This window comes from Coregonus clupeaformis, chromosome 26 (assembly GCF_020615455.1).
Source record: "Coregonus clupeaformis isolate EN_2021a chromosome 26, ASM2061545v1, whole genome shotgun sequence".
NCBI classification, from domain to species: Eukaryota; Metazoa; Chordata; class Actinopteri; order Salmoniformes; family Salmonidae; genus Coregonus; species Coregonus clupeaformis.
This window is the reverse complement of record NC_059217.1, coordinates 44,570,348-44,597,912: the sequence shown is the minus strand read 5'-3', so window position 1 is coordinate 44,597,912 and position 27,565 is coordinate 44,570,348. Positions and strand designations below refer to the sequence as shown.

The 27,565-nt window shown below is 43.6% G+C and overlaps 1 protein-coding gene across 4 annotated transcripts in view; it reads left to right on the top strand.

The window, feature by feature from the left end:
- Positions 1–9,634: 9,634 nt before the first annotated feature.
- The window catches only part of LOC121540784 (ubiquitin-conjugating enzyme E2 Q2), a 34,170-nt gene continuing 16,239 nt past the window's right edge, over positions 9,635–27,565 (top strand). For 3 of the 4 annotated variants that reach the window (XM_041849878.2, XM_041849876.2, XM_041849875.2), the window contains exons 1-4: positions 9,636–9,855; positions 12,759–12,863; positions 24,517–24,639; positions 24,907–24,963. In XM_041849878.2, coding sequence (XP_041705812.1) covers positions 9,697–9,855; positions 12,759–12,863; positions 24,517–24,639; positions 24,907–24,963 — 444 coding nt within the window. In that variant the 5' untranslated portion in view covers positions 9,636–9,696. Of the gene's footprint in view, positions 9,856–12,758; positions 12,864–24,516; positions 24,640–24,906; positions 24,964–27,565 lie in introns of all 4 variants that reach the window. The other variant, XM_041849877.2, reaches the window with a different exon arrangement.

The window sequence follows — 27,565 nt, the reverse complement described above, 5'->3', positions numbered from 1 at the left end:
TGAACAGACTTGATTTATCTCCCATTCATTTATGTATTATTTGGTTGGCGACTATGATCATTTGTCAAACTCACCACTCTAGTGAAACAACACGTGAGACTGATTGGAAGGAAAAGTTATAATATAATATAATGAAGACATAAGAGGAAGACATGGCCTACACTGACTCCTTTAGAATGAATGCACAATTGGTAAAATAAGAATACACAATTTCCCTTTATATTCCAGCTTATGGACCAAGAAGGCTGTTTTCTAGTGTTGAATTGTACCTTACATGGTGAAAAATACACATTGATTTAATTGTATATCCCACTAGGGGCTAATCTGGTGTTTTTAGATAGAATTCAAGCGATATTAGATCACATCCAGACAGGTACTATTATTATAGCAGGTGGCCTAAATCATACATTTTACATTTTTAGTCATTTAGCAGACGCTCTTATCCAGAGCGACTTACAGTTAGTGAGTGCATACATTATTTATTTTTCATACTGGCCCCCTGTGGGAATCAAACCCACAACCCTGGCGTTGCAAACGCCATGCTCTACCAACTGAGCTACATGCCGGCCATTCCCTCCCCTATCCTGGACCAATTGTGCACCGCCCCATGGGTCTCCCGATCACGGCAGAGCCTGGATTCGAACCAGGTTCTCTAGTGGCACAGCTGCGATGCAGTGCCTTAGACCACTGCGCCACTCGGGACACTAATATGTAAAATGCACACTTCCACCCATAAGAGTCATCAGCCGCTTGGGAGCCACTCATACATTTGATAAGATTGACAGACGTATTAACAAAACATGCAAATTTAGGAAGCCTACAAAGAGGCTGAAAATGTTAATCTCTACAAATACTTTACTGGACACCTGGAGATCACTATTCCCAACTACAAAATACTATTCATTTTTTTCTCAAATTAAGAAAAGCTTTTCAAGAATTGACTACATTTTTATTTCCAAAAATGTATTGAACAATTTACTGGATTAAACAATGAATGATGTAGTGGTATCGGATCATTCTCCGGTATCATGCTTAATTACACCAATAGAAAATACATATAGTGACAGAATTTGGAGAATGAACAGAGCGCATCTTTTGGACCCGAATTTTACTAAAACGAAAAAATGTTAAACCTTTACCATTACAAATGTAAACATAGAGAACAGCTGACCCCAATATAATTTCGGATGCCTTTAAGGCGCGCATTAGGGGAATGATCATCTCATACTCAGCTAAAGTTACATCTGATTTAGAAATTAAAATTAAATTAAAATGAAAATAAATCACTATCTTAGAAAAAGCCAATAGAAAATCTTTACAAGGTAAAGAAGGAACAAACATTTGGGAACTTAAGCAGACATACAATATTTTACTTTTGAAGAGAGCCAAAAACTACAGGTTAAATTCAAATAAAGCATACTACTTAATGGCAAATAATCCTGGTAAATATCTCGCAGCTCTCAAAAAACTAATACATACTAAACCAGTTATCATTTTTAAAGATACAAACGTGGTAATTAGAAACAACAATGTGATTAATGACAATTTAAAAAGTTTCTATCAGTTGCGGTTTTAGCATGTAAATCTTGGTGGGGCAAACAAAAAAATGTAGATGCATGTCAGCAAAGCCACTACACAACACAACAAAACACTAAACAATACATTAATTGCACTATAACGCTGACAAACGTTTTTAAAAAAAACATGTCTGACTTGCGTAAACAAATGTGGTTTCTACTGACAATCGAGATGTACAAACTATGGCATAAGTGGACGACGAGCGGATAAGAGGCAATCCATAATTTCGATGAAGACATTAATGAGCGAGCTATGACGGACGTAGTCAATATACAGTGGGGAAAATAAGTATTTAGTCAGCCACCAATTGTGCAAGTTCTCCCACTTAAAAGATGAGAGAGGCCTGTAATTTTCATCATAGGTCCACGTCAACTATGACAGACAAATTGAGAAATTTTTTTTCCAGAAAATCACATTGTAGGATTTTTAATGACTTTATTTGCAAATTATGGTGGAAAATAATTATTTGGTCACCTACAAACAAGCAAGATTTCTGGCTCTCACAGACCTGTAACTTCCTTTTTAAGAGGCTCCTCTGTCCTCCACTCGTTACCTGTATTAATGGCACCTGTTTGAACTTGTTATCAGTATAAAAGACACCTGTCCACAACCTCAAACAGTCACACTCCAAACTCCACTATGGCCAAGACCAAAGAGCTGTCAAAGGACACCAGAAACAAAATTGTAGACCTGCACCAGGCTGGGAAGACTGAATCTGCAATAGGTAAGCAGCTTGGTTTGAAGAAATCAACTGTGGGAGCAATTATTAGGAAATGGAAGACATACAAGACCACTGATAATCTCCCTCGATCTGGGGCTCCACGCAAGATCTCACCCCGTGGTGTCAAAATGATCACAAGAACGGTGAGCAAAAATCCCAGAACCACACGGGGGCACCTAGTGAATGACCTGCAGAGAGCTGGGACCAAAGTAACAAAGCCTACCATCAGTAACACACTACACCGCCAGGGACTCAAATCCTGCAGTGCCAGACGTGTCCCCCTGCTTAAGCCAGTACATGTCCAGGCCCGTCTGAAGTTTGCTAGAGTGCATTTGGATGATCCAGAAGAGGATTGGGAGAATGTCCTATGGTCAGATGAAACCAAAATATAACTTTTTGGTAAAAACTCAACTCGTCGTGTTTGGAGGACAAAGAATGCTGAGTTGCATCCAAAGAACACCATACCTACTGTGAAGCATGGGGGTGGAAACATCATGCTTTGGGGCTGTTTTTCTGCAAAGGGACCAGGACGACTGATCCGTGTAAAGGAAAGAATGAATGGGGCCATGTATCGTGAGATTTTGAGTGAAAACCTCCTTCCATCAGCAAGGGCATTGAAGATGAAACGTGGCTGGGTCTTTCAGCATGACAATGATCCCAAACACACCGCCCGGGCAACGAAGGAGTGGCTTCGTAAGAAGCATTTCAAGGTCCTGGAGTGGCCTAGCCAATCTCCAGATCTCAACCCCATAGAAAATCTTTGGAGGGAGTTGAAAGTCTGTGTTTCCCAGCGACAGCCCCAAAACATCACTGCTCTAGAGGAGATCTGCATGGAGGAATGGGCCAAAATACCAGCAACAGTGTGTGAAAACCTTGTGAAGACTTACAGAAAACGTTTGACCTGTGTCATTGCCAACAAAGGGTATATAACAAAGTATTGAGAAACTTTTGTTATTGACCAAATACTTATTTTCCACCATAATTTGCAAATAAATTCATTAAAAATCCTACAATGTGATTTTCTGGAGAAAAAAAATCTCATTTTGTCTGTCATAGTTGATGTGTACCTATGATGGAAATTACAGCGCTCTCTCATCTTTTTAAGTGGGAGAACTTGCACAATTGGTGGCTGACTAAATACTTTTCCCCCCCACTGTATATGGAAGAAAATTAAGCGTATTTTACAAGAACCAATATCCCTCCCTAGAAACACAACAATCCTTGGATAGCTTTTCAGAATTCATTAATAAATTGGCCCACTTGTAAAACTAAAGGCATAGAAACCATAAATGACTTGGTAACAGGAAATACATTTATTTCCATGACAGAATTCAAAAGCAATTTTGGACTGATAGTTTCAAATACAGTACCATTCAAAAGTTTGGACACACCTACTCATTCAAGGGTTTTTCTTCATTTTAACTATTTTTTACATTGTAGAATAATAGTGAAGACATTAAAACTATGAAATAACACATATGGAATCATGTAGTAACCAAAAAAGTTTTAAATAAATCAAAATATATTTTATATTTGAGATTCTTCAAATAGCCACCCTTTGCCTTGATGACAGCTTTGCACACTATTGGCATTCTCTCAACCAGCTTCATGAGGTAGTCAACTGGAATGCATTTCAATTAACAGGTGTGCCTTCTTAAAAGTGAATTAGTGGAATTTCTGTGTGTCCAAACGTTTGACTGGTAGTGTACATGCAACTTAAAAGTTACATATCACAAAATTTCGATTTGAAATCTTTTGGACATCAGAGTAAACTTGAGAGAATCTTATTTGAGTCAGAAAATGATGTTTATATGATAGGGAAAATATACAACAATATGCAGAGAGCATATCAAACGTACAATCTCTTAGAAAAATATACTGCTCAAAAAAATGAAGGGAACACTTAAACAACACAATGTAACTCCAAGTCAATCACACTTCTGTGAAATCAAACTGTTCACTTAGGAAGCAACACTGATTGACAATACATTTCACATGCTGTTGTGCAAATGAAATAGACAACAGGTGGAAATTATAGGCAATTAGCAAGACACCCCCAATAAAGGAATGGTTATGCAGGTGGTGACCACAGACCACTTCTCAGTTCCTATGCTTCCTGGCTGATGTTTTGGTTACTTTTGAATGCTGGCGGTGCTTTCACTCTAGTGGTAGCATGAGACGGAGTCTACAACCCACACACGTGGCTCAGGTAGTGCAGCTCATCCAGGATGGCACATCAATGCGAGCTGTGGCAAGAAGGTTTGCTGTGTCTGTCAGCGTAGTGTCCAGAGCATGGAGGCGCTACCAGGAGACAGGCCAGTACATCAGGAGACGTGGAGGAGGCCGTAGGAGGGCAACAACCCAGCAGCAGGACCGCTACCTCCGCCTTCGTGCAAGGAGGAGCAGGAGGAGCACTGCCAGAGCCCTGCAAAATGACCTCCAGCAGGCCACAAATGTGCATGTGTCTGCTCAAACGGTCAGAAACAGACTCCATGAGGATGGTATGAGGGCCCGACGTCCACAGGTGGGGGTTGTGCTTACAGCCCAACACCGTGCAGGACGTTTGGCATTTGCCAGAGAACACCAAGATTGGCAAATTCGCCACTGGCGCCCTGTGCTCTTCACAGATGAAAGCAGGTTCACACTGAGCACATGTGACAGACGTGACAGTCTGGAGACGCCGTGGAGAACGTTCTGCTTCCTGCAACATCCTCCAGCATGACCGGTTTGGCGGTGGGTCAGTCATGGTGTGGGGTGGCATTTATTTGGGGGGCCGCACAGCCCTCCATGTGCTCGCCAGAGGTAGCCTGACTGCCATTAGGTACCGAGATGAGATCCTCAGACCCCTTGTGAGACGATATGCTGGTGCGGTTGGCCCTGGGTTCCTCCTAATGCAAGACAATGCTAGACCTCATGTGGCTGGAGTGTGTCAGCAGTTCCTGCAAGAGGAAGGCATTGATGCTATGGCCCGCCCGTTCCCCAGATCTGAATCCAATTGAGCACATCTGGGACATCATGTCTCGCTCCAGCCACCAACGTCACGTTGCACCACAGACTGTCCAGGAGTTGGTGGATGCTTTAGTCCAGGTCTGGGAGGAGATTCCTCAGGAGACCATCCGCCACTTAATCCGGAGCATGCCCAGGCATTGTAGGGAGGTCATACAGGCACGTGGAGGCCACACACACTACTGAGCCTCATTTTGACTTGTTTTAAGGACATTACATCAAAGTTGGATCAGCCTGTAGTGTGGTTTTCCACTTTAATTTTGAGGGTGACTCCAAATCCAGACCTCCATGGGTTGAAAAATTTGATTTCCATTGATAATTTTTGTGTGATTTTGTTGTCAGCACATTCAACTATGTAAAGAAAAAAGTATTTAATAAGATTATTTCATTCATTGAGATCTAGGATGTGTTATTTTAGTGTTCCCTTTATGTTTTTTGAGCAGTGTATATAAACTATTGGAACCAAGATTTAAAAATAACTGATGTTGGCACAAGATGGAGGGAAAGATGGAGTATAAGTAACGAAATTACAGTTAACGAAAATGTACGCTTAATCCAGTATAAACTAATGTATAGAATTTATGATACAAGAGAAAAATTCACAAATTTTACAGCACAACTGCAGAGTCATGTCTCAAGTGCAAAACAAATAATTACTCAATAATCCATGCTTTCTGTGAACGCTATAATGTCCGGAAGTTGTGGGCGGAGCTAGAAAGTTGACTGTCAGAAGTATTACAATGTAAACCTACATTTAATCCGTCTGTCTGCATATTACAAGACATGACATATGGGGGTGTAGTGAGATACCCGATGGGATGGACGATACTTTTCTCATCACTCGTCTTGAAAAAACGTACAGGGCATTCGGAAAGTATTCAGACCCCTTCCCTTTTTCCACATTTTGTTACGTTACAGCCTTATTCTAAAATGGATTAAATTAAATTGTTTCCTCATCAACCTTCACATAATACCCCATAATGACAAAGTGAAAACAGGTTTTTAGACATTTTTGCTAATTTATTACAAATAACAAACAGAAATATCTTATTTACATAAGTATTCAGACCCTTTGCTATGAGACTCGAAATTAAACTCTTGATTGGCGTCCCCCTGTGGTAAATTCAAATGATTGGAAATGATTTGGAAAGGCACACACCTATCTATATAAGGTCCAACAGTTGACAGTGCATGTCAGAGCAAAAATACAAGCCCATCGAAGGAATTGTCCGCAGAGCTCCGAGACAGGATTGTGTCGAGGCACAGACCTGGTGAAGGGTACCAAAAAATGTCTGCAGCATTGAAGGTCCCCAAGAACACAGTGGCCTCCATCTTTCTTAAATGGAAGAAGTTTGGAACCACCAAGACTCTTCCTAAAGCTGGCCGCTCGGCCAAACTGAGCTATCGGGGGAGAAGGGCCTTTGTCAGGGAGGAGATCAAGAACCCGATGGTCACTCTGACAGAGCTCCAGAGGTCCTCTGTGGAGATGGGAGAACCTTCCAGAAGGACAACCACCTCTGCAGCACTCTACCAATCAGGCCTTTATGGTAGTGGCCAGACGGAAGCCACTCCTCAGTAAAAGGAGTTTGCCAAAGTCACCTAAACGACTCTCTGACCATGAGAAACAAGATTCTCTGGTCTGATGAAACCAAGATTAAACTCTTTGGCCTGAATGCCAAGCGTCACTTCTAGAGGAAACCTGGCACCATCCCTACTGTGAAGCATGGTGGTGGCAGCATCATGCTGTGGGGATGCTTTTCAGGGGCAGGGACTGGGAGACTAGTCAGGATCAAGGGAAAGATGAACGGAGCAATGTACAGAGAGATCCTTGATGAAAACCTGCTCCAGAGCACTCAGGACCTCAGACTGGGGTGGAAATTCACCTTCCAACAGGACAACAATCCTAAGCACACAGCCAAGACAACGCAGGAGTGGCTTCGGGACAAGTCTCTGAATGTCCTTGAGAGGCCGGACTTGAACCGATCGAACATCTCTGGAGACCTGAAAATAGCTGCGCAGCTGTGCAGCGACGCTCCCCATCCAACCTGACAGAGAATAGTGTCATACCCAAGAAGACTGGAGGCTGTAATCGCTGCCAAAGGTGCTTCAACAAAGTACTGAGTAAAGGGTCTGAATACTTATGTAAATGTGCTATTTCCGTTTTTTATTTGTAATACATTTGAAAAAAATTATTTAAAAAAATTAAGGCTGTAATGTAACAAAATGTGGAAAATGTCAAGGGGTCTGAATACTTTCCGAATGCACTGTATACTAAAAACTTCGAAGTCAATCACTCCGCCATCGTTGACACGGAAAAATCTAATGATTAAAATATTGAAATAGCATGGGCGACCGAGAAAAACAAATTAGTACAATTTAAGGCCATGTAGCAAACAATAATGCAGGCAGTGGGGATGGGAGTGTGAGCATGTGGGTCTGGGCAGAGGAGATGTAGCCATTATTTGTGTGTCTGTAAGTTGTTGTTCAAATGTATATGTTTGTTTTTGTAATGTAAAAATAAAAAAACAAATATAGAAAGTTTTATGAAAATAATTAATGCACAGTCGGCACTTGAATGGGAATTGTTCATAGAATTATAATTAACTAATTCATCATATTTGTATCATTCAGGTGTTTGGAAGTAAATAAATAAATAAGGAAAAATAATGTTCAAATCTTTATTGTCCATTAAAAATAATGACAAAAATTCTCCATCATGAGAATTACTGTAGGCCTAGCGGCATTCTGCCTTCTCCCTACAGTTTTCAGCCATTAGCTTCGCCCATGACTGGCTTATGTGAACTGTTTTAAGGTTTAGAAATGTCAATAATTTTTATTTTTTTATTTTTTTTATTATTTTATTTCACCTTTATTTAACCAGGTAAGCCAGTTGAGAACAAGTTCTCATTTACAACTGCGACCTGGCCAAGATAAAGCAAAGCAGTGCGATAAAAACAACAAAACAGAGTTACATATGGGGTAAAACAAAACATAAAGTCAAAAATACAACAGAAAAAATATATATACAGTGTGTGCAAATGTAGCAAGTTATGGAGGTAAGGCAATAAATAGGCCATAGTGCAAAAATAATTACAATTAGTATTAACACTGGAATGATATATGTGCAAGAGATGATGTGCAAATAATCATCGCTTGCAATATGGCTTTCGAAAGACAGCCCTTCTTCGGTCTTTCATCCGCGAGAAAGAATCCTTCAAATAAAAAAAGACAGACACTTGCTGTAGTTTTTATGCACAGATCCAAAACAGCTATTGTGCCTCCATCTGACCAACTACACTTCCTGAGTTACGCTTACACACAGGTGTTTTTATTATTATTTGTATTTATTTAAACTTTATTTAACTAGGCAAGTCAGTTAAGAATAAATTAGTATTTACAATGACGGCTTACCAAAAGGCAAAAGGCCTCCTGCGGGGACGGGGGTTAAAAAATAAAATAAAAATATAGGACAAAACACACATCATGACAAGAGAGACACCACAACACTACATAAAGAGAGACCTAAGACAACAACATAGCATGGCAGCAACACATGACACTAAAGCATGGTAGCAACACAACATGGTAGCAGCAAAAAACATGGTACGAACATCATTGGGCACAATAATTGGGCGTTTGGAGCATGCTAGATAGCTTATTAGCACCTCTTGTCTTCCCTCTGTTTTCCGTAAACAAGCGCTGTAACATCAAGATATGGCCATGTGGGAACACTAACCCTAACCCTTATTATATTTGTTGCTGATATGAAAGATATGGTCTTTATGCTTCCAAAACCATATCGCAAATAATGCGTGTTAATGTTCAGATTGAGCGTCATGCCTCTTACCAAATCTCCCCTGTACAAAAGATGTGTAAGGTAATGGAACTGAGAGTCATGATCAAGGGCTACTGTAGGCCTATACTGATAATTCTACATAGGTAGCCTATATTTCTGATTCTGTCTAGGTTCTGCCTTGCTGAATAATCACAATACTGGTATGATGACAATACCTAGCAGAGGAATGTGGTTTATCTGATCGGACTGTGAATCTGATGCCCTTTCAGGATGGGGCTGAGATGCCTTCTCAATCTGTTTGCGTCCTGCACTGGCTCAGCATTGTGCAAAAAAATACATTTGACACATTTTTTGTATATATTTTTTATTTTACATAATTTTATATCTATAATCAATATTAACCATACATGTATCTATTTGACCTGCTATGTATTCAGAAACATAGGACTTCATGATATTGAATTTTCCACCCAGCACTGCACTCTTTTGTTGTACTCTCACGCTACCGTGCGAGATCCAGCCCCGACTGCGCGGTCGCAATATGCCTCAACTTGTCCCCTCCCCCGCGGACTGCCTGGCTTGAGATGAGTGGAAGATGTCGGTTTCGGGTCTGAAGGCCGAATTGAAGTTTTTGGAGTCAATTTTTGACCCAAACCACGAACGTTTCAGAATTATTGATTGGAAGCCTGATGAGCTTAGTTGTCAGTTTAATGTAACCGGTGAAAAACTCCTGATTATACATTGCAACATCACGGTAAGAAAGAAGCTAACGTTAGCTAGCTAACTAGCCAGTTAGCACAGGACAAGCGATAAACATGACGAATTTGGAATTTTCAACGCGAACACATAATTTGTGTTACAAATCAGCTAGCTAACTAGATAAATAAAATATAAATGTGTTCAGACTTCAGTTTGTTAATACTTTATTATCGGGCCATATGTCCAGCTATAGTTAGCTATGCTAGTTAGCAAACAAGAAACAAGCTCATATATGTGTAAGTTAAACGTTAGTTGGTTGTTATAGGCTAGCTAGCTAATGCGTCTAAAAAAAAACTCCAGAAAATACATTTGACCCCCAGCCAACCTATAAAAGGTAGCTAGCTAGCTGTTAATTGTAGCTTATTTTGCTTATACAATAACACAAGGTAACGTGACCTGTGAACACAATTGCTGTCTAACGCAGAATAGTCCTGTGTGAAAATGGTTGTTAGTATTAGCTAGGTAGCTAATTGATGTCGTAACAACTCGGATGAGCTGGGCATAAGCTACCCGCCAACAAATAAAACATCACCACATAATATTACAAGTCGGCACGTGACGTCGTGATTAGATGGTTAGTACGTGGTGTATAGCTGTGGATGTTTCTAAATGTGATCTATCATTCCTTTATTCTGAAGTAGTTCCAACTACTAAGCTAGCTACCTGGCTAATCAAATCAAATAGTATTGGCCGTGTGTACTTATTTTGCAGATGTTATCGCAGGTGCAGCGAAAATGTTTGTTTCTTTTCTTGTATTTATTTATTTAACCTTTATTTAACCAGGTAAGCCAGTTGAGAACAAGTTCTCATTTACAACTGCGACCTGGCCAAGATAAAGCAAAGCAGTGCGATAAAAACAACAACACAGTTACATATGGGGTAAAAAAAACATAGTCAAAATAAATAAATAAATAATTGTTTCTACCAAACAATACAAACAAATCCAAAGAATAACAATAAATAAATGTAAGAAATATCAGTTAACTAGTTATTTCTGATTTAGCTACACTGAACAAAAAATATAGATGCAACATGTAAAGTGTTGGTCCCATGTTTCATGAGCTGAAATAAAAAATCCCAGACGCACAAAAAGGCTGATTCACTCAAATGTTATGCACAAATTTGTTTACATCCCTTTTAGTGAGCATTTCTCCTTTGCCAAGATAATACAGCCAACTAACAAGTGTTGCATATCAAGAAGCTGATTAAACAGCATGATCATTACACAGGTGCACCTTGTGCTGGGGACAATAAATGGCCACTCTAAAATGTGCAGTTTTGTCACACCACCCAATGCCACCGATGTCTCAAGTTTTGAGGGAGCGTGCAATTTGCATGCTGACTGCAGGAATGTTCACCAGAGCTGTTGCCAGATAATTTAATGTTAATTTCTCTACCGTAAGCCGCCTCCAACATCATTTTAGAGATTTTGACAGTATGTCTAACTGGCCTCACAAACACAGACCACGTGTAACCATGCTAGCCCAGGACATCCACATCCGGCTTCTTCACCTGCGGGATCGTCTGAGACCAGCCACCCGGACAGCTGATGAAACTGTGGGTTTGCACAACCAATTAATTTCTGCACAAATTGTCTCAGGGAAGCTCATCTGCCTGCTCATCGTCCTCACCAGGGTCTTAACCTGACGGCAGTTCGGTGTCGTAACCGACTAAAGTGGGCAAATGCCCACCTTCGATGGCCAATGGCACGCTGGAGAAGTGTGCTATTCGCAGATAGCAGACAGCGTCGTGTATGGCATTGTGTGGGTGAGCGGTTAGCTGATGTCAACGTTGTGAACAGTGCCCCGCGGTGTGGTTATGGTATGGGCAGGTACAAGCTACAGACAACGAACACAATTGCATTTTATTGATGGCAATTTGAATGCACATAGCTACCGTGACGAGATCCTGAGGCCCATTGTTGTGCCATTCATCCATCGCCATCACCTCATGATTCAGCATGATAATGCACGGCCTCATGTTTCAAGGATCTGTACACAGTTCCTGGAAGCTGAAAAGGTCACGTTTCTTCCATGGCCTGCATACTCACCAGACGTGACCCCGTTGATCATGTGTGGGATGCTCTGGATAGACGTGTACGACAGCGTATTCCAGTTCCCGCCAACATCCATCGACTTCACACAGCCATTAAAGAGTGGGACAACATTCAACAGGCCACAATCAACAGCCTGATCAACTCTATGCGAAAGAGTTGTCGTGCTGCATGAGGCAAATGGTGGTCACACCAGATACTGACTGGTTTTCTGAACCAAGCCTACTTTTGTTTATAAAGGTATTTGTAACCAACAGATTCATATCTGTGTTTCCAGTCATGTGAAATCCATAGATTAGGGCCTAATTCATTCATTTCAATTGACTGATTTCCTTATATGAACTGTAACTCAATAAAATCTTTTAAATTGTTGCGTTTTATATTTTGGTTCAGTGTAGATAGCTAGCTAGATCGCGTGTCAGTTCAGCGCTGTTCCGTTAGAGCTTTTCCTAGTAATTAGTGTACTCCTGAGTGGCGCAGTGGTCTAAGGCACTGCATCGCAGTGCTAACTGTGCCACTAGAGATCCTGGTTCGAATCCAGGCTCTGTCGCAGCCGGCCGCGACCGGGAGACTCATGGGCAGCGCACAATTGGCCCAGCGTCGTCCAGGGTAGGGGAGGGAATGGCCGGCAGGGATGTAGCTCAGTTGATAGAGCATGGCGTTTGCAACGCCAGGGTTGTGGGTTCGTTTCCCATGGGGGGCCAGTATAAAAAAATATGTATTCACTAACTGTAAGTCGCTCTGGATAAGAGCGTCTGCTAAATGACTAAAATGTAAATGTAATGATGTAATCAACTGATCACCCCCCCCTCTCTCCCCCCCCCCCCCCCCTTTCTGTCTCCCAGGAGTCATACCCCTCTATACCCCCTATCTGGTTTGTTGACTCTGACGACCCAAGTCTGACAGAGGTGTTGGAGCGCCTGGAAGATGTCAGAAAGGGCACCTCTTTGGTAAGTCACTCACCTGTGTGTGTGTATAGACTGGACTTTTCTTCCTTATTTACACCAACACAATGTGCTGCACAGGATGTAGTTACCAGCTCTCATGGAAGGCAAATGCCCTAATACCACCTACAAAATTGGTTGCTAAGAAAGTATTCACACCCCCTTGACTTTTTCCACATTTTGTGTTACAGCCTGACTATAAAATGAATTAAATTGAGATTTTGTGCCAGTGATCTACACACAATGTCCGACAATGTCGAAGTTGAATTTTGTTAGTAGAAAGTTTTACAAATTATTAAATGTATTAGTATTCAACCCCTTTGTTATGGCAAGCCTAAATAAGTTTGGGAGTAAAAAATGTGCTTTAAGTTGCGTGGAGTCACTCTGTGTGCAATAATAGTGGTTAACCCTTTAGACCCAAATAGAATTCTAGAATGCTGCTGTAGATTACTGAGAATTCAAGAAAAAACTAATTTTTCTCACACATTTCAAACAAACAGACATAGCTCAAAAACAAAGAACAAATTAAAATTACAAGTCAATTTACTTTTAAAGAGCACAACCTCTTCTTTAATATGACACCACATTCATGTCAATAGGAATAACCCTCATTTTGTCTTACGTTGTGTAAAGACACTATCAAAAAGCGATTAACACTCAACAAAAAAACCCTAGCGTATTTAAATTGTAGTAAATTTGACTAAATTACTCACTCAGAATGTACCAAGTATAATATATTATTTACATATAAATAAATACAATTATCCAAAATGTGACCATATTCAGGAAGTATTTCAAAACCCGCACATAGTAGGCTATTTGATTGACGGCGACTCTTACTAATTTACAAATTCAGAGACTATTTCAAAATGTAGGCAACCTCTCTCAATAAGATTTTAGTACCAGGCCTGACACAAAATGTAGAAATAGTAGCCTACTTTGACAACAACTCAGTGAATGCAACAAGTATTAGATAGAATCAAAGACAAGATACAAAACAACTGTTCAGAGACAATCAAAGATTTGTAGGACAGATTCCTATTTCACACTGTCACTTCAGTATTTGGAATTAGCCTACAACATTGCATGGAACTTTCTGGAAACATTGCCCAATCGTGCAAAGTGGCACGGAACACGTAGAGCACCCAAGGGAGGTTTCTACACATCTCCCACTTTTTTTTCCCCCTGTGTCCACTCCGGATGCACACCACACAACCCTCTCTTGCGCCCTTCAAACTTCACCTGCTTTCAAATGAGTTACAACTCGCTCCACATGCACTGGTGCCACACTCTTGGCTCCCCTCTTCCTGCCACTGTAGCCATATCACAAAGTGAATGCACAAGCTGCATTTTGAATGCCTTCAGGGACCAGCGCCTGCAGTTTCTGGGAAGGGGCCTTTGCAGGGTCCCCCACACGATGTATGCATTTATGATGGAAATGTTGAGCATCCCCGAAAACACACACATTTCTAAATTTTCTGCCTGTGTGTCCAACATTGTAATAGCTCCTCAGTTGGTCAAGATGGTCAATCCCGCCCATTTTCTTGTTGTAATCCATTACAAGCTCTGGAACAGATAAGTTCCGACCACTTTTAAAAACAACTCCAAAGCCACTGTCGCTTTAGGCCCAGGCTGTGTGGCACAATGGTGAATGGTGGGACTTGGGGCAGACACACTCCATGGAAACGTAGCCCCCCCATCTCGTGTGTGCTCACCCGCTTCCCCTCCCTCTGGTTCCTCCCCTCCCTCTGGTTCCTCCCCTCCCTCTGGTTCCTCCCCTCCCTCTGGTTCTTCCCCTCTCTCTGCCTCCTCCCCTCCCTCTGCTTCCTCCCCTATCTCTGCTTCCTCCCCTCTCTCTGCTTCCTCCCCTCTCTCTGGTTCCTCCCCTCCCTCTGGTTCCTCCCCTCCCTCTGGTTCCTCCCCTCCCTCTGGTTCCTCCCCTCCCTCTGGTTCTTCCCCTCTCTCTGCCTCCTCCCCTCCCTCTGCTTCCTCCCCTATCTCTGCTTCCTCCCCTCTCTCTGGTTCCTCCCCTCCCTCTGGTTCCTCCCCTCCCTCTGGTTCCTCCCCTCCCTCTGGTTCCTCCCCTCCCTCTGGTTCCTCCCCTCCCTCTGGTTCCTCCCCTCCCTCTGGTTCCTCCCCTCCCTCTGCTTCCTCCTCTCCCTCTGCTTCCTCCCTTCCCTCTGCTTCCTCCCCTCCCTCTAGTTCCTCCCCTCTCTCTGGTTCCTCCCCTCCCTCTGGTTCCTCCCCTCTCTCTGCTTCCTCCCCTCCCTCTGCTTCCTCCCCTCCCTCTGCTTCCTCCCCTCTCTCTGGTTCCTCCCCTCTCTCTGGTTCCTCCCCTCTCTCTGGTTCCTCCCCTCTCTCTGGTTCCTCCCCTCCCTCTGGTTCCTCCCCTCCCTCTGGTTCCTCTCCTCCCTCTGGTTCCTCTCCTCCCTCTGGTTCCTCTCCTCCCCTCCCTCTGGTTCCTCTCCTCCCTCTGGTTCCTCCCCTCTCTCTGGTTCCTCCGCTCTCTCTGGTTCCTCCCCTCTCTCTGGTTCCTCCCCTCTCTCTGCTTCCTCCCCTCCCTCTGCTTCCTCCCTTCCCTCTGCTTCCTCCCCTCCCTCTAGTTCCTCCCCTCTCTCTGGTTCCTCCCCTCCCTCTGGTTCCCCCCCTCTCTCTGCTTCCTCCCCTCCCTCTGGTTCCTCCCCTCTCTCTGGTTCCTCCCCTCCCTCTGGTTCCTCCCCTCTCTCTGCTTCCTCCCCTCCCTCTGCTTCCTCCCTTCCCTCTGCTTCCTCCCCTCTCTCTGGTTCCTCCCCTCCCTCTGCTTCCTCCCCTCCCTCTGGTTCCTACCCTCCCTCTGGTTCCTCCCCTCTCTCTGGTTCCTCCCCTCTCTCTGCTTCCTCCCCTCTCTCTGCTTCCTCCCCTCTCTCTGGTTCCTCCCCTCCCTCTGGTTCCTCCCCTCCCTCTGGTTCCTCCCCTCCCTCTGGTTCTTCCCCTCTCTCTGCCTCCTCCCCTCTCTCTGGTTCCTCCCCTCTCTCTGGTTCCTCCCCTCCCTCTGGTTCCTCCCCTCCCTCTGGTTCCTCCCCTCTCTCTGGTTCCTCCCCTCTCTCTGGTTCCTCCCCTCTCTCTGGTTCCTCCCCTCCCTCTGGTTCCTCCCCTCCCTCTGGTTCCTCCCCTCCCTCTGGTTCCTCCCCTCCCTCTGGTTCTTCCCCTCTCTCTGCCTCCTCCCCTCCCTCTGCTTCCTCCCCTCCCTCTGCTTCCTCCCTTCCCTCTGCTTCCTCCCCTCTCTCTGGTTCCTCCCCTCCCTCTGCTTCCTCCCCTCTCTCTGCTTCCTCCCCTCCCTCTGCTTCCTCCCCTCCCTCTGGTTCTTCCCCTCTCTCTGCCTCCTCCCCTCCCTCTGCTTCCTCCCTTCCCTCTGCTTCCTCCCCTCTCTCTGGTTCCTCCCCTCCCTCTGGTTCCCCCCCTCTCTGCTTCCTCCCCTCCCTCTGGTCCTCCCCTCTCTCTGGTTCCTCCCCTCCCTCTGGTTCCTCCCCTCCCTCTGGTTCCTCCCCTCTCTCTGCTTCCTCCCCTCCCTCTGCTTCCTCCCTTCCCTCTGCTTCCTCCCCTCTCTCTGGTTCCTCCCCTCCCTCTGCTTCCTCCCCTCCCTCTGCTTCCTCCCCTCCCTCTGGTTCCTACCCTCCCTCTGGTTCCTCCCCTTGGTCCCTCTCTCTGGTTCCTCCCCTCTCTCTGCTTCCTCCCCTCTCTCTGGTTCCTCCCCTCCCTCTGGTTCCTCCCCTCCCTCTGGTTCCTCCCCTCCCTCTGGTTCTTCCCCTCTCTCTGCCTCCTCCCCTCTCTCTGGTTCCTCCCCTCTCTCTGGTTCCTCCCCTCCCTCTGGTTCCTCCCCTCTCTCTGGTTCCTCCCCTCTCTCTGGTTCCTCCCCTCCCTCTGGTTCCTCCCCTCCCTCTGGTTCTTCCCCTCTCTCTGCCTCTTCCCCTCTCTCTGCCTCTTCCCCTCTCTCTGCCTCCTCCCCTCTCTCTGGTTCCTCCCCTCTCTCTGGTTCCTCCCCTCTCTCTGGTTCCTCCCCCTCCCTCTGGTTCCTCCCCTCTCTCTGGTTCCTCCCCTCTCTCTGGTTCCTCCCCTCTCTCTGGTTCCTCCCCTCTCTCTGCTTCCTCCCCTCCCTCTGCTTCCTCCCCTCTCTCTGCTTCCTCCCCTCCCTCTGCTTCCTCCCCTCCCTCTGCTTCCTCCCTTCCCTCTGCTTCCTCCCTTCCCTCTGCTTCCTCCCCTCCCTCTAGATCCTCCCCTCTCTCTGGTTCCTCCCCTCTCTCTGGTTCCTCCCCTCCCTCTGGTTCCTCCCCTCCCTCTGGTTCTTCCCCTCTCTCTGCCTCCTCTCCTCTCTCTGCTTCCTCCCTTCCCTCTGCTTCCTCCCCTCCCTCTAGTTCCTCCCCTCTCTCTGGTTCCTCCCCTCCCTCTGGTTCCTCCCCTCTCTCTGCTTCCTCCCCTCCCTCTGGTTCCTCCCCTCCCTCTGGTTCCTCCCCTCTCTCTGGTTCCTCCCCTCTCTCTGGTTCCTCCCCTCCCTCTGGTTCTTCCCCTATCTCTGCCTCCTCCCCTCTCTCTGCTTCCTCCCCTCCCTCTGCTTCCTCCCCTCCCTCTGCTTCCTCCCCTCCCTCTGGTTCCTCCCCTCCCTCTGGTTCCTCCCCTCCCTCTGGTTCCTCCCCTCTCTCTGGTTCCTCCCCTCTCTCTGGTTCCTCCCCTCTCTCTGGTTCCTCCCCTCTCTCTGGTTCCTCCCCTCCCTCTACTTCCTCCCCTCCCTCTGGTTCCTCCCCTCCCTCTGGTTCCTCCCCTCTCTCTGGTTCCTCCCCTCTCTCTGGTTCCTCCCCTCTCTCTGGTTCCTCCCCTCCTCTGGTTCCTCCCCTCTCTCTGCTTCCTCCCCTCCATGTTCCTCTCCCTCTTTACTCCTCTTCCTCTCTCCCGCCATTCTCCCCTCGCTCCACATCTCTATTCCTCTAATCATCTCTAACTCCTCTTCCTCCCTGCACTTTGGTGACTCTCCACATCACTTCCCTCACTTTCACTGACCTAGAGGAACAGAGTAACAGGGGAGAGGAGAGGAGCAACAAATAGGATACAATTGTGGTGAGGAACATAATCTCTCTTCCTCTGTTTGTAATGCATGGATGAATCCTTTGATATGTCAGACAATGTTTAGGAGCTGAGCTGCTGTAGTAAGAGTGGTTGAATTCAGCATTTTTGCCCGACACAATGGCTTTAGTGTTTTGGCTGTACAGATATAAATAAATGTTTTGTGAATTACACCTGATGGTATTTTCCTGTAGCTTGGAGAATGAAGAGGGAGAGGGACACATTCAAACTGCCGACTCTGGGCCTGGCTCTCACTCAGTTAAACAGATTGAGTGAGTTTGGCATTGAATTATGGGTAAAAAAAAGCACTATTAGATGTTATCCAAGTGCCTGGGTCATCTGGCTACTGGGACCAGACTGGACACAGCCTCTGTACTAGGACCAGATGGACCAGTCTAGGCACTAATTGCGATATTCGGTACATGGTTTCTGCGTCAGTGTTGACAGAGATTTGGACAAACTTTCTGGCGATGTGGTTAATTCTCTCTTCCTTCCTCATTCTTTTTTCTCATCCAAACACATACTCTCTTCCTAAAAAGGGGTTTCCATAATAAATTGTGATACAGTCACACGCCTCCCATTCCCCACACACTCTCTCTCTCTCCTCCAATCAACTCTTGTTTTCTTGACTGACAGACTAACTACAGAGTTCGCCAATGTTAGCCGATTAGTTACGAATCTGGGACAGTCTCCAAATGAATTGCGTCGGTAGAAACTGGACAAAACAAGCAACTTGTTAGCTGGCTATGTAAGCACATATCCAACTCATCATATGAAATCCACTGCGCGGGCATCTACTACCCAAACACGCCAGCCAAGCTGTCAAATAATAGGAAAACAAAGCAATGTACAGCGAGGGAAAAAACGTATTTGATCCCCTGCTGATTTTGTACGTTTGCCCACTGACAAAGACATGATCAGTCTATAATTTTAATGGTAGGTTTATTTGAACAATGAGAGACAGAATAACAACAACAAAATCCAGAAAAATGCATGTCAAAAATGTTATAAATTGATTTGCATTTTAATGAGGGAAATAAAAATAATAATAATAAGTATTTGACCCCTCTGCAAAACATGACTTAGTACTTGGTGGCAAAACCCTTGTTGGCAATCACAGAGGTCAGACGTTTCTTGTAGTTGGCCACCAGGTTTGAACACATCTCAGGAAAATTTTTGTCCCACTCCTCTTTGCAGATCTTCTCCAAGTCATTAAGGTTTCGAGGCTGACGTTTGGCAACTCGAACCTTCAGCTCCCTCCACAGATTTTCTATGGGATTAAGGTCTGGAGACTGGCTAGGCCACTCCAGGACCTTAATGTGCTTCTTCTTGAGCCACTCCTTTGTTGCCTTGGCCGTGTGTTTTGGGTCATTGTCATGCTGGAATACCCATCCACGACCCATTTTCAATGCCCTGGCTGAGGGAAGGAGGTTCTCACCCAAGATTTGACGGTACATGGCCCCGTCCATCGTCCCTTTGATGCGGTGAAGTTGTCCTGTCCCCTTAGCAGAAAAACACCCCCAAAGCATAATGTTTCCACCTCCATGTTTGACGTGGGGATGGTGTTCTTGGGGTCATAGGCAGCATTTCTCCTCCTCCAAACACGGCGAGTTGAGTTGATGCCAAAGAGCTCAATTTTGGTCTCATCTGACCACAACACTTTCACCCAGTTCTCCTCTGAATCATTCAGATGTTCATTGGCAAACTTCAGACGGGTCTCTATATATGCTTTCTTGAGCAGGGGGACCTTGCAGGCGCTGCAGGATTTCAGTCATTCACGGCGTAGTGTGTTACCAATTGTTTTCTTGGTGACTGTGGTCCCAGCTGCTTTGAGATCATTGACAAGATCCTCCCGTGTAGTTCTGGGCTGATTCCTCACCGTTCTCATGATCATTGCAACTCCACGAGGTGAGATCTTGCATGGAGCCCCAGGCCAAGGGAGATTGACAGTTATTTTGTGTTTCTTCCATTTGCGAATAATTGCACCAACTGTTGTCACCTTCTCACCAAGCTAATTGGCGATGGTCTTGTAGCCCATTCCAGCCTTGTGTAGGTCTACAATCTTGTCCCTGACATCCTTGGAGAGCTCTTTAGTCTTGGCCATGGTGGAGAGTTTGGAATCTGTTTGATTGATTGCTTCTGTGGACAGGTGTCTTTTATACAGGTAACAACATGAGATTAGGAGCACTCCCTTTAAGAATGTGCTCCTAATATCAGCTCGTTACCTGTATAAAAGACACCTGGGAGCCAGAAATCTTTCTGATTGAGAGGGGGTCAAATACTTATTTCCCTCATTAAAATGCAAATCAATTTATAAAATTTTTGACAAGCGTTTTTCTGGATTTTTTTTAGTTGAATTTTTGTCTCTCACTGTTCAAATAAACCTACCATTAAAATTATAGACTGATCATTTCTTTGTCAGTGGGCAAACGTACAAAATCAGCAGGGGATCAAATACTTTTTTCCCTCACTGTATATACAGTGGGGAGAACAAGTATTTGATACACTGCCGATTTTGCAGGTTTTCCTACTTACAAAGCATGTAGAGGTCTGTAATTTTTATCATAGGTACACTTCAACTGTGAGAGACGGAATTTAAAAAATCCAGAAAATCACATTGTATGATTTTTAAGTAATTCATTTGGATTTTATTGCATGACATAAGTACAGTGGGGAAAAAAAGTATTTAGTCAGCCACCAATTGTGCAAGTTCTCCCACTTAAAAAGATGAGAGAGACCTGTAATTTTCATCATAGGTACACGTCAACTATGACAGACAAATTGAGATTTTTTTTCTCCTGAAAATCACATTGTAGGATTTTTAATGAATTTATTTACAAATTATGGTGGAAAATAAGTATTTGGTCACCTACAAACAAGCAAGATTTCTGGCTCTCACAGACCTGTAACTTCTTCTTTAAGAGGCTCCTCTGTCCTCCACTCGTTACCTGTATTAATGGCACCTGTTTGAACTTGTTATCAGTATAAAAGACACCTGTCCACAACCTCAAACAGTCACACTCCAAACTCCACTATGGCCAAGACCAAAGAGCTGTCAAAGGACACCAGAAACAAAATTGTAGACCTGCACCAGGCTGGGAAGGCTGAATCTGCAATAGGTAAGCAGCTTGGTTTGAAGAAATCAACTGTGGGAGCAATTATTAGGAAATGGAAGACATACAAGACCACTGATAATCTCCCTCGATCTGGGGCTCCACGCAAGATCTCACACCGTGGGGTCAAAATGATCACAAGAACGGTGAGCAAAAATCCCAGAACCACATGGGGGACCTAGTGAATGACCTGCAGAGAGCTGGGACCAAAGTAACAAAGCCTACCATCAGTAACACACTACGCCGCCAGGGACTCAAATCCTGCAGTGCAGGACGTGTCCCCCCTGCTTAAGCCAGTACATGTCCAGGCCCGTCTGAAGTTTGCTAGAGTGCATTTGGATGATCCAGAAGAGAATTGGGAGAATGTCATATGGTCAGATGAAACCAAAATAGAACTTTTTGGTAAAAACTCAACTCGTCGTGTTTGGAGGACAAAGAATGCTGAGTTGCATCCAAAGAACACCATACCTACTGTGAAGCATGGGGGTGGAAACATCATGCTTTGGGGCTGTTTTTCTGCAAAGGGACCAGGACGACTGATCCGTGTAAAGGAAAGAATGAATGGGGCCATGTATCTTGAGATTTTGAGTGAAAACCTCCTTCCATCAGCAAGGGCATTGAAGATGAAACGTGGCTGGGTCCTTCAGCATGACCATGATCCCAAACGAGCTGATATTAGGAGCACACTCTTAAAGGGAGTGTGCTCCTAATATCAGCTCGTTACCTGTATAAAAGACACCTGGGAGCCAGAAATCTTTCTGATTGAGAGGGGGTCAAATACTTATTTCCCTCATTAAAATGCAAATCAATTTATAACATTTTTGACATGCGTTTTTCTGGATTTTTTAGTTGAATTTTTGTCTCACTGTTCAAATAAACCTACCATTAAAATTATAGACTGATAATTTCTTTGTCAGTGGGCAAACGTACAAAATCAGCAGGGGATCAAATACTTTTTTCCCTCACTGTATATACAGTGGGGAGAACAAGTATTTGATACACTGCCGATTTTGCAGGTTTTCCTACTTACAAAGCATGTAGAGGTCTGTAATTCTTATCATAGGTACACTTCAACTCTAAGAGACGGAATAAAAAAAATCCAGAAAATCACATTGTATGATTTTTAAGTAATTCATTTGGATTTTATTGCATGACATAAGTACAGTGGGGAAAAAAGTATTTAGTCAGCCACCAATTGTGCACGTTCTCCCACTTAAAAAGATGAGAGAGACCTGTAATTTTCATCATAGGTACACGTCAACTATGGCAAACAAAATGAGAAATGTTTTTCTCCAGAAAATCACATTGGGCCAAAATACCAGCAACAGTGTGTGAAAACCTTGTGAAGACTTACAGAAAACGTTTGACCTGTGTCATTGCCAACAAAGGGGATATAACAAAGTATTGAGAAACTTTTGTTATTGACCAAATACTTATTTTCCACCATAATTTGCAAATAAATGCATAAAAAATCCTACAATGTGATTTTCTGGAGAGAAGAAAATTCTCATTTTGTCTGCCATAGTTGACGTGTACCTATGATGAAAATTACAGGCCTCTCTCATCTTTTTAAGTGGGAGAACTTGCACAATTGGTGGCTGACTAAATACTTTTTTCCCCCACTGTATTTGATACATCAGAAAAGCAGAACTAAATATTTGGTACAGAAACCTTTGTTTGCAATTACAGAGATCATACGTTTCCTGTAGGTCTTGTTTGCACACACTGCAGCAGGGATTTTGGCCCACTCCTCCATACAGACCTTCTCCCGATCCTTCAGGTTTCGGGGCTGTCGCTGGGCAATACAGACTTTCAGCTCCCTCCAAAGATTTTCTATTGGGTTCAGGTCTGGAGACTGGCTAGGCCACTCCAGGACCTTGAGATGCTTCTTACGGAGCCACTCCTTAGTTGCCCTGGCTGTGTGTTTCGGGTTGTTGTCATGCTGGAAGACCCAGCCACGACCCATCTTCAATGCTCTTACTGAGGGAAGGAGGTTGTTGGCCAAGATCTCGCGATACATGGCCCCATCCATCCTCCCCTCAATACGGTGCAGTCGTCCTGTCCTCTTTGCAGAAAAGCATCCCCAAAGAATGATGTTTCCACCTCCATGCTTCACGGTTGGGATGGTGTTCTTGGGGTTGTACTCATCCTTCTTCTTCCTCCAAACACGGCGAGTGGAGTTTAGACCAAAAAGCTATATTTTTGTCTCATCAGACCACATGACCTTCTCCCATTCCTCCTCTGGATCATCCAGATGGTCATTGGCAAACTTCAGACGGGCCTGGACATGCGCTGGCTTGAGCAGGGGGACCTTGCGTGCGCTGCAGGATTTTAATCCATGACGGCGTAGTGTGTTACTAATGGTTTTCTTTGAGACTGTGGTCCCAGCTCTCTTCAGGTCATTGACCAGGTCCTGCCGTATAGTTCTGGGCTGATCCCTCACCTTCCTCATGATCATTGATGCCCCACGAGGTGAGATCTTGCTTGGAGCCCCAGACCGAGGGTGATTGACCGTCATCTTGAACTTCTTCCATTTTCTAATAATTGCGCCAACAGTTGTTGCCTTCTCACCAAGCTGCTTGCCTATTGTCCTGTAGCCCATCCCAGCCTTGTTGTGAGTTGTTAGATACTACTGCGCTGTTGGAGCTAGGGAAGGGAATGGGGGATACCAAGTCAGTTGTACAACTAAATGCATTCAACTAAAATGTCTTCTGCATTTAACCCAACCCCTCTGAATCAGCGAGGTGTGGAGGGCTGCCTTAATCAGAAACACAAGCATTTCGCTACATCCACAATAACATCAGCTAAATATGTGTATGCGACCAATAAAATTTGATTTGATCAACAACTAACTTGACAGAGCTTGAGGAGTTTCAAAAAGAATGTGCGAATATTGTACAGTTCAGGTGTACAAAGCTCTTAGAGAATTTACCCAGAAAAACTCACAGCTGTAATCGCTGCCAAAGGTGATTCTAACATGTATTGACTCGGTTTAATTCTTATCTAATGAAGATATATTAGTTATTCTTTTTCATTAATCTTTAAATAATGTTTTTTTTAGCTCATTAAAAAAAGACAACTAAATCCAGTATAATCCCAATTTGTTACACAACAAAATGTGGAAAAAGTCGAGGGGTGTGTATACTTTCTGAAGGCACCGTATATGCCATTTTAGCAGATGCTTCTATCCAAAGCGACTTAGTCATGCGTGTATACATTTTATTCGTATGGGTGACCCCAGCGGGAATGGAACCCATTACCCTTTGCGTTGTAAGTGCTCCACAGACTGAGCCACATAGAACTCTGGCTCTCATGGAAATCATAGTACCTCCTTCGAAATTGGTTGATAAGTTACAGTAAAGAGATGGTGGTATTGTATTATTGTAAAAAAAAAAAGGTTCAGAGATACTGTAGAATGACAGTTGACCTGTTTTTTTTGTTTGTTTCCCCAGCTCCTACAGCAGCTGAAGCGTCTCATCTGTGACCTGTGTCGGCTGTACAACCTGCCCCAGCACCCAGATGTAGAGATGCTAGATCAGCCACTCCCTGCTGGGCCCATCAACCCAGAGCGCAAGGTAGGGCTCATTCTAACACACACACATTTATATATGGTGGACCCCACAGTTTGAAATCAGTAAATATTCAGTTGGTTTGAATAACATTTTTAGATGCGAATAAGGTTATCTAGAAATATGTATTAGATTTAAATCTAAATATAGTGATTCACGGATGGGGACAGCCCTAACGCAAGGCAAGCCTCGTATTCTGGGCCTATGTAACATTCCATACCCCATTGATACAATCAGAAAGGCATAAAACAATGAATCCACTCTCCCTTATAGCATGGACCAGCGGATGAAGTGACATCCGAGGAGGAGGAGGAAGAAGAAATGGGCGAGGTGTGTGCGTCTACGTTTACCTTCCTATGTACTAGAGTTGGCCGATTTTACGATTGCATCATCTATCGTCGATGGTGACGACATCGTGATGTCACAAACATGGTTTAGCATATTTGAATTTGACTGCTCCTCCGGTGTCTCGCAGCACAGCGCAGTTCTGCACACAGCAGGGTGACGTGCCAAATGGCCTATTTGCCATAGCCTACATTTTCAATACATACACTGCCTTCAGAAAGTGTTCATAAGCCTTGACTTATTCCACATTTTGTTGTTACAGCCTGAATTCTAAATGAATACAATCAAAATATTTCTGACCCATCTACACACTACCCCATAAGAGTGTTTTTAGACATTTTTGCAAATTTATTGAAAATGAAATACAGAAATATCTCATTTACGTAAGTATTCACACCCCTGAGTCAATACTTTGTAGGAGCACCATTGGCAGCGATTACAGCTGTGAGTCTTTCTGGGTAAATTCTCTAAGCGCTTTGCACACATGGATTGTACAATATTTGCACATTATTCTTTAAATAATTATTCTAGCTCTGTCAAGTTGGTTGTTGATCATTGCTAGACAGCCATTTTCAAGTCTTGCCGTACATTTAAGCCGATTGTCCTGCTAAAAAGGTGATTTTGTCTCCCGTTGTCTGTTGGAAAGCAGACTGAACCAGGTTTTCCTCTAGGATTGTGCCTGTGCTTAGCTCTATTCTGTTTCTTTTTATCCTAAGAACTCCCTAGTCCTTGCCAATAGCAAGCATACCCATAACATGATGCAGCCACCACCATGCTTGAAAATATGAAGTGGTACTCAGTGATGTGTTGTTGGATTTGCCCCAAACATAATGCTTTGTATTCAGGACAAAAAGTTAATTTCTTTGCCACATTCTTTTTGCAGTTTTACTTTAGTGCCTTATTGCAAACAGGATGCATGCTTTGGAATATTTTTATTCTGTACAGGCTTCCTTCTTTTCACTCTGTCAATTAGGTTTGTATTGTGGAGTACCTACAATGTTGTTGATCCATCCTCAGTTTTCTCCTATCACAGCCATTAAACTCTTAAATGTTTTAAAATCACCATTGGCCTCATGATGAAATCCCTGAGCGGTTTCCTTCCTCTCCGGCAACTGAGTTAGGAAGGACGTCTATATCTGATTTTGTAGTGACTGGGTGTATTGATACACCATCCAAAGTGTAATTAATAACTTAACCATGCTCAAATGGATATTCAGTGTCTGCTTTTTTTTCTCCTTTTTACCCATGTGTCGGATGTAGAGATGAGGTAGTCATTCAGAAATCATGTTAAGATCTATTATTGCACAGTTATCCCATGCAATTTATGTGACTTGTTAAGTGTATTTTTACCCCTGAGCTTATTTAAGCTTGCCATAACAAAGGGGTTGAATACTTATTGACTCAGCTTTTTATTTGTATTTAAGTTCTAAAAATGTTGAAAAACATAATTCCACTTTGACATTATGGGGTATTGTGTGTAGGCCAGTGACACAATCTCAATTTAATGAATTTCATATTCTGGCTGTAACACAACAAAATGTGGAAAAGTCAAGGGATGTGAATACTTTCTGAATGCACTGTATATGGTAGACTTTTAATAACATAATGCAAGAGAACAATATAGATTGTAGAAAGAGCGGAGAGCATCAAAATATGTGAAAAGGGTCCGATTTTCCTTCTCTCCAACGTCTGATTATCACAGACCTTTTGCAGCGGACACTCCGCGTTCTGGCTTACTGTTTTAAAATCTTCATTTCCCTTTTTCTCCCTAATCCTCATTCGATTTGAATGTGACTTGTTGGCCTAGACATATCCTACTCTTTCATAATCAACCATCGAATGAATCTATGGGCCTAACGAAGTTCCGTCTCAGAAAGTTGTTTGCGAATAGCCGAAATAAAAACATAGTATAGTTGTAATGGGAGAGAACAAACGGTTCCAAGACGGACTAATCAAATAGGAAGTTTAAACAAACTTGGTACGTTTTTGCTTTACGTGACCAAAGTGCAGGCAAAATAAATTGTGCCGTCGGAAAATCCCTCCTTGCAAACCAAACAGCCAATAATATATATATATATATATATATATAAAATATAATAGGAAGTTTAAACAAATATATATATTTATATATAGGCCTGCACATAGGCTATTGTCAAAAGTTGCAGTAAATGTTACTTTGACAAGTTAAACTTATAAACTAATATAAAAAATATTGTTGAAATGTTTATTAATGTCCTTGAATTGCGCAACCCGCAGCAGCACGTTCAATAAGCCGAGCTATAAATAAATGAGTGATGAGTCGGTATCGGAGTTGTCTCAAACAACTTTATTTTGAATAGCTGTGTATTTATATAAAACTCAACAACGATCTGATAAAACAAAATATTTATCCTATAGCATTCTTTATAACACTTTAATTAACATTGGCTTGTGCTAAAAATGAAAGGCCTATTGGGATATGCCTTTTGCCTATCGAACTGTACAAATCCTAAATATAGGCCTACAAGTTACAAAACAAAGTAGCCCAAACTAAATAAGTATGAAAATAATATAAATTAGTGCAAAAAACAAACATGTCTTAAGGTTT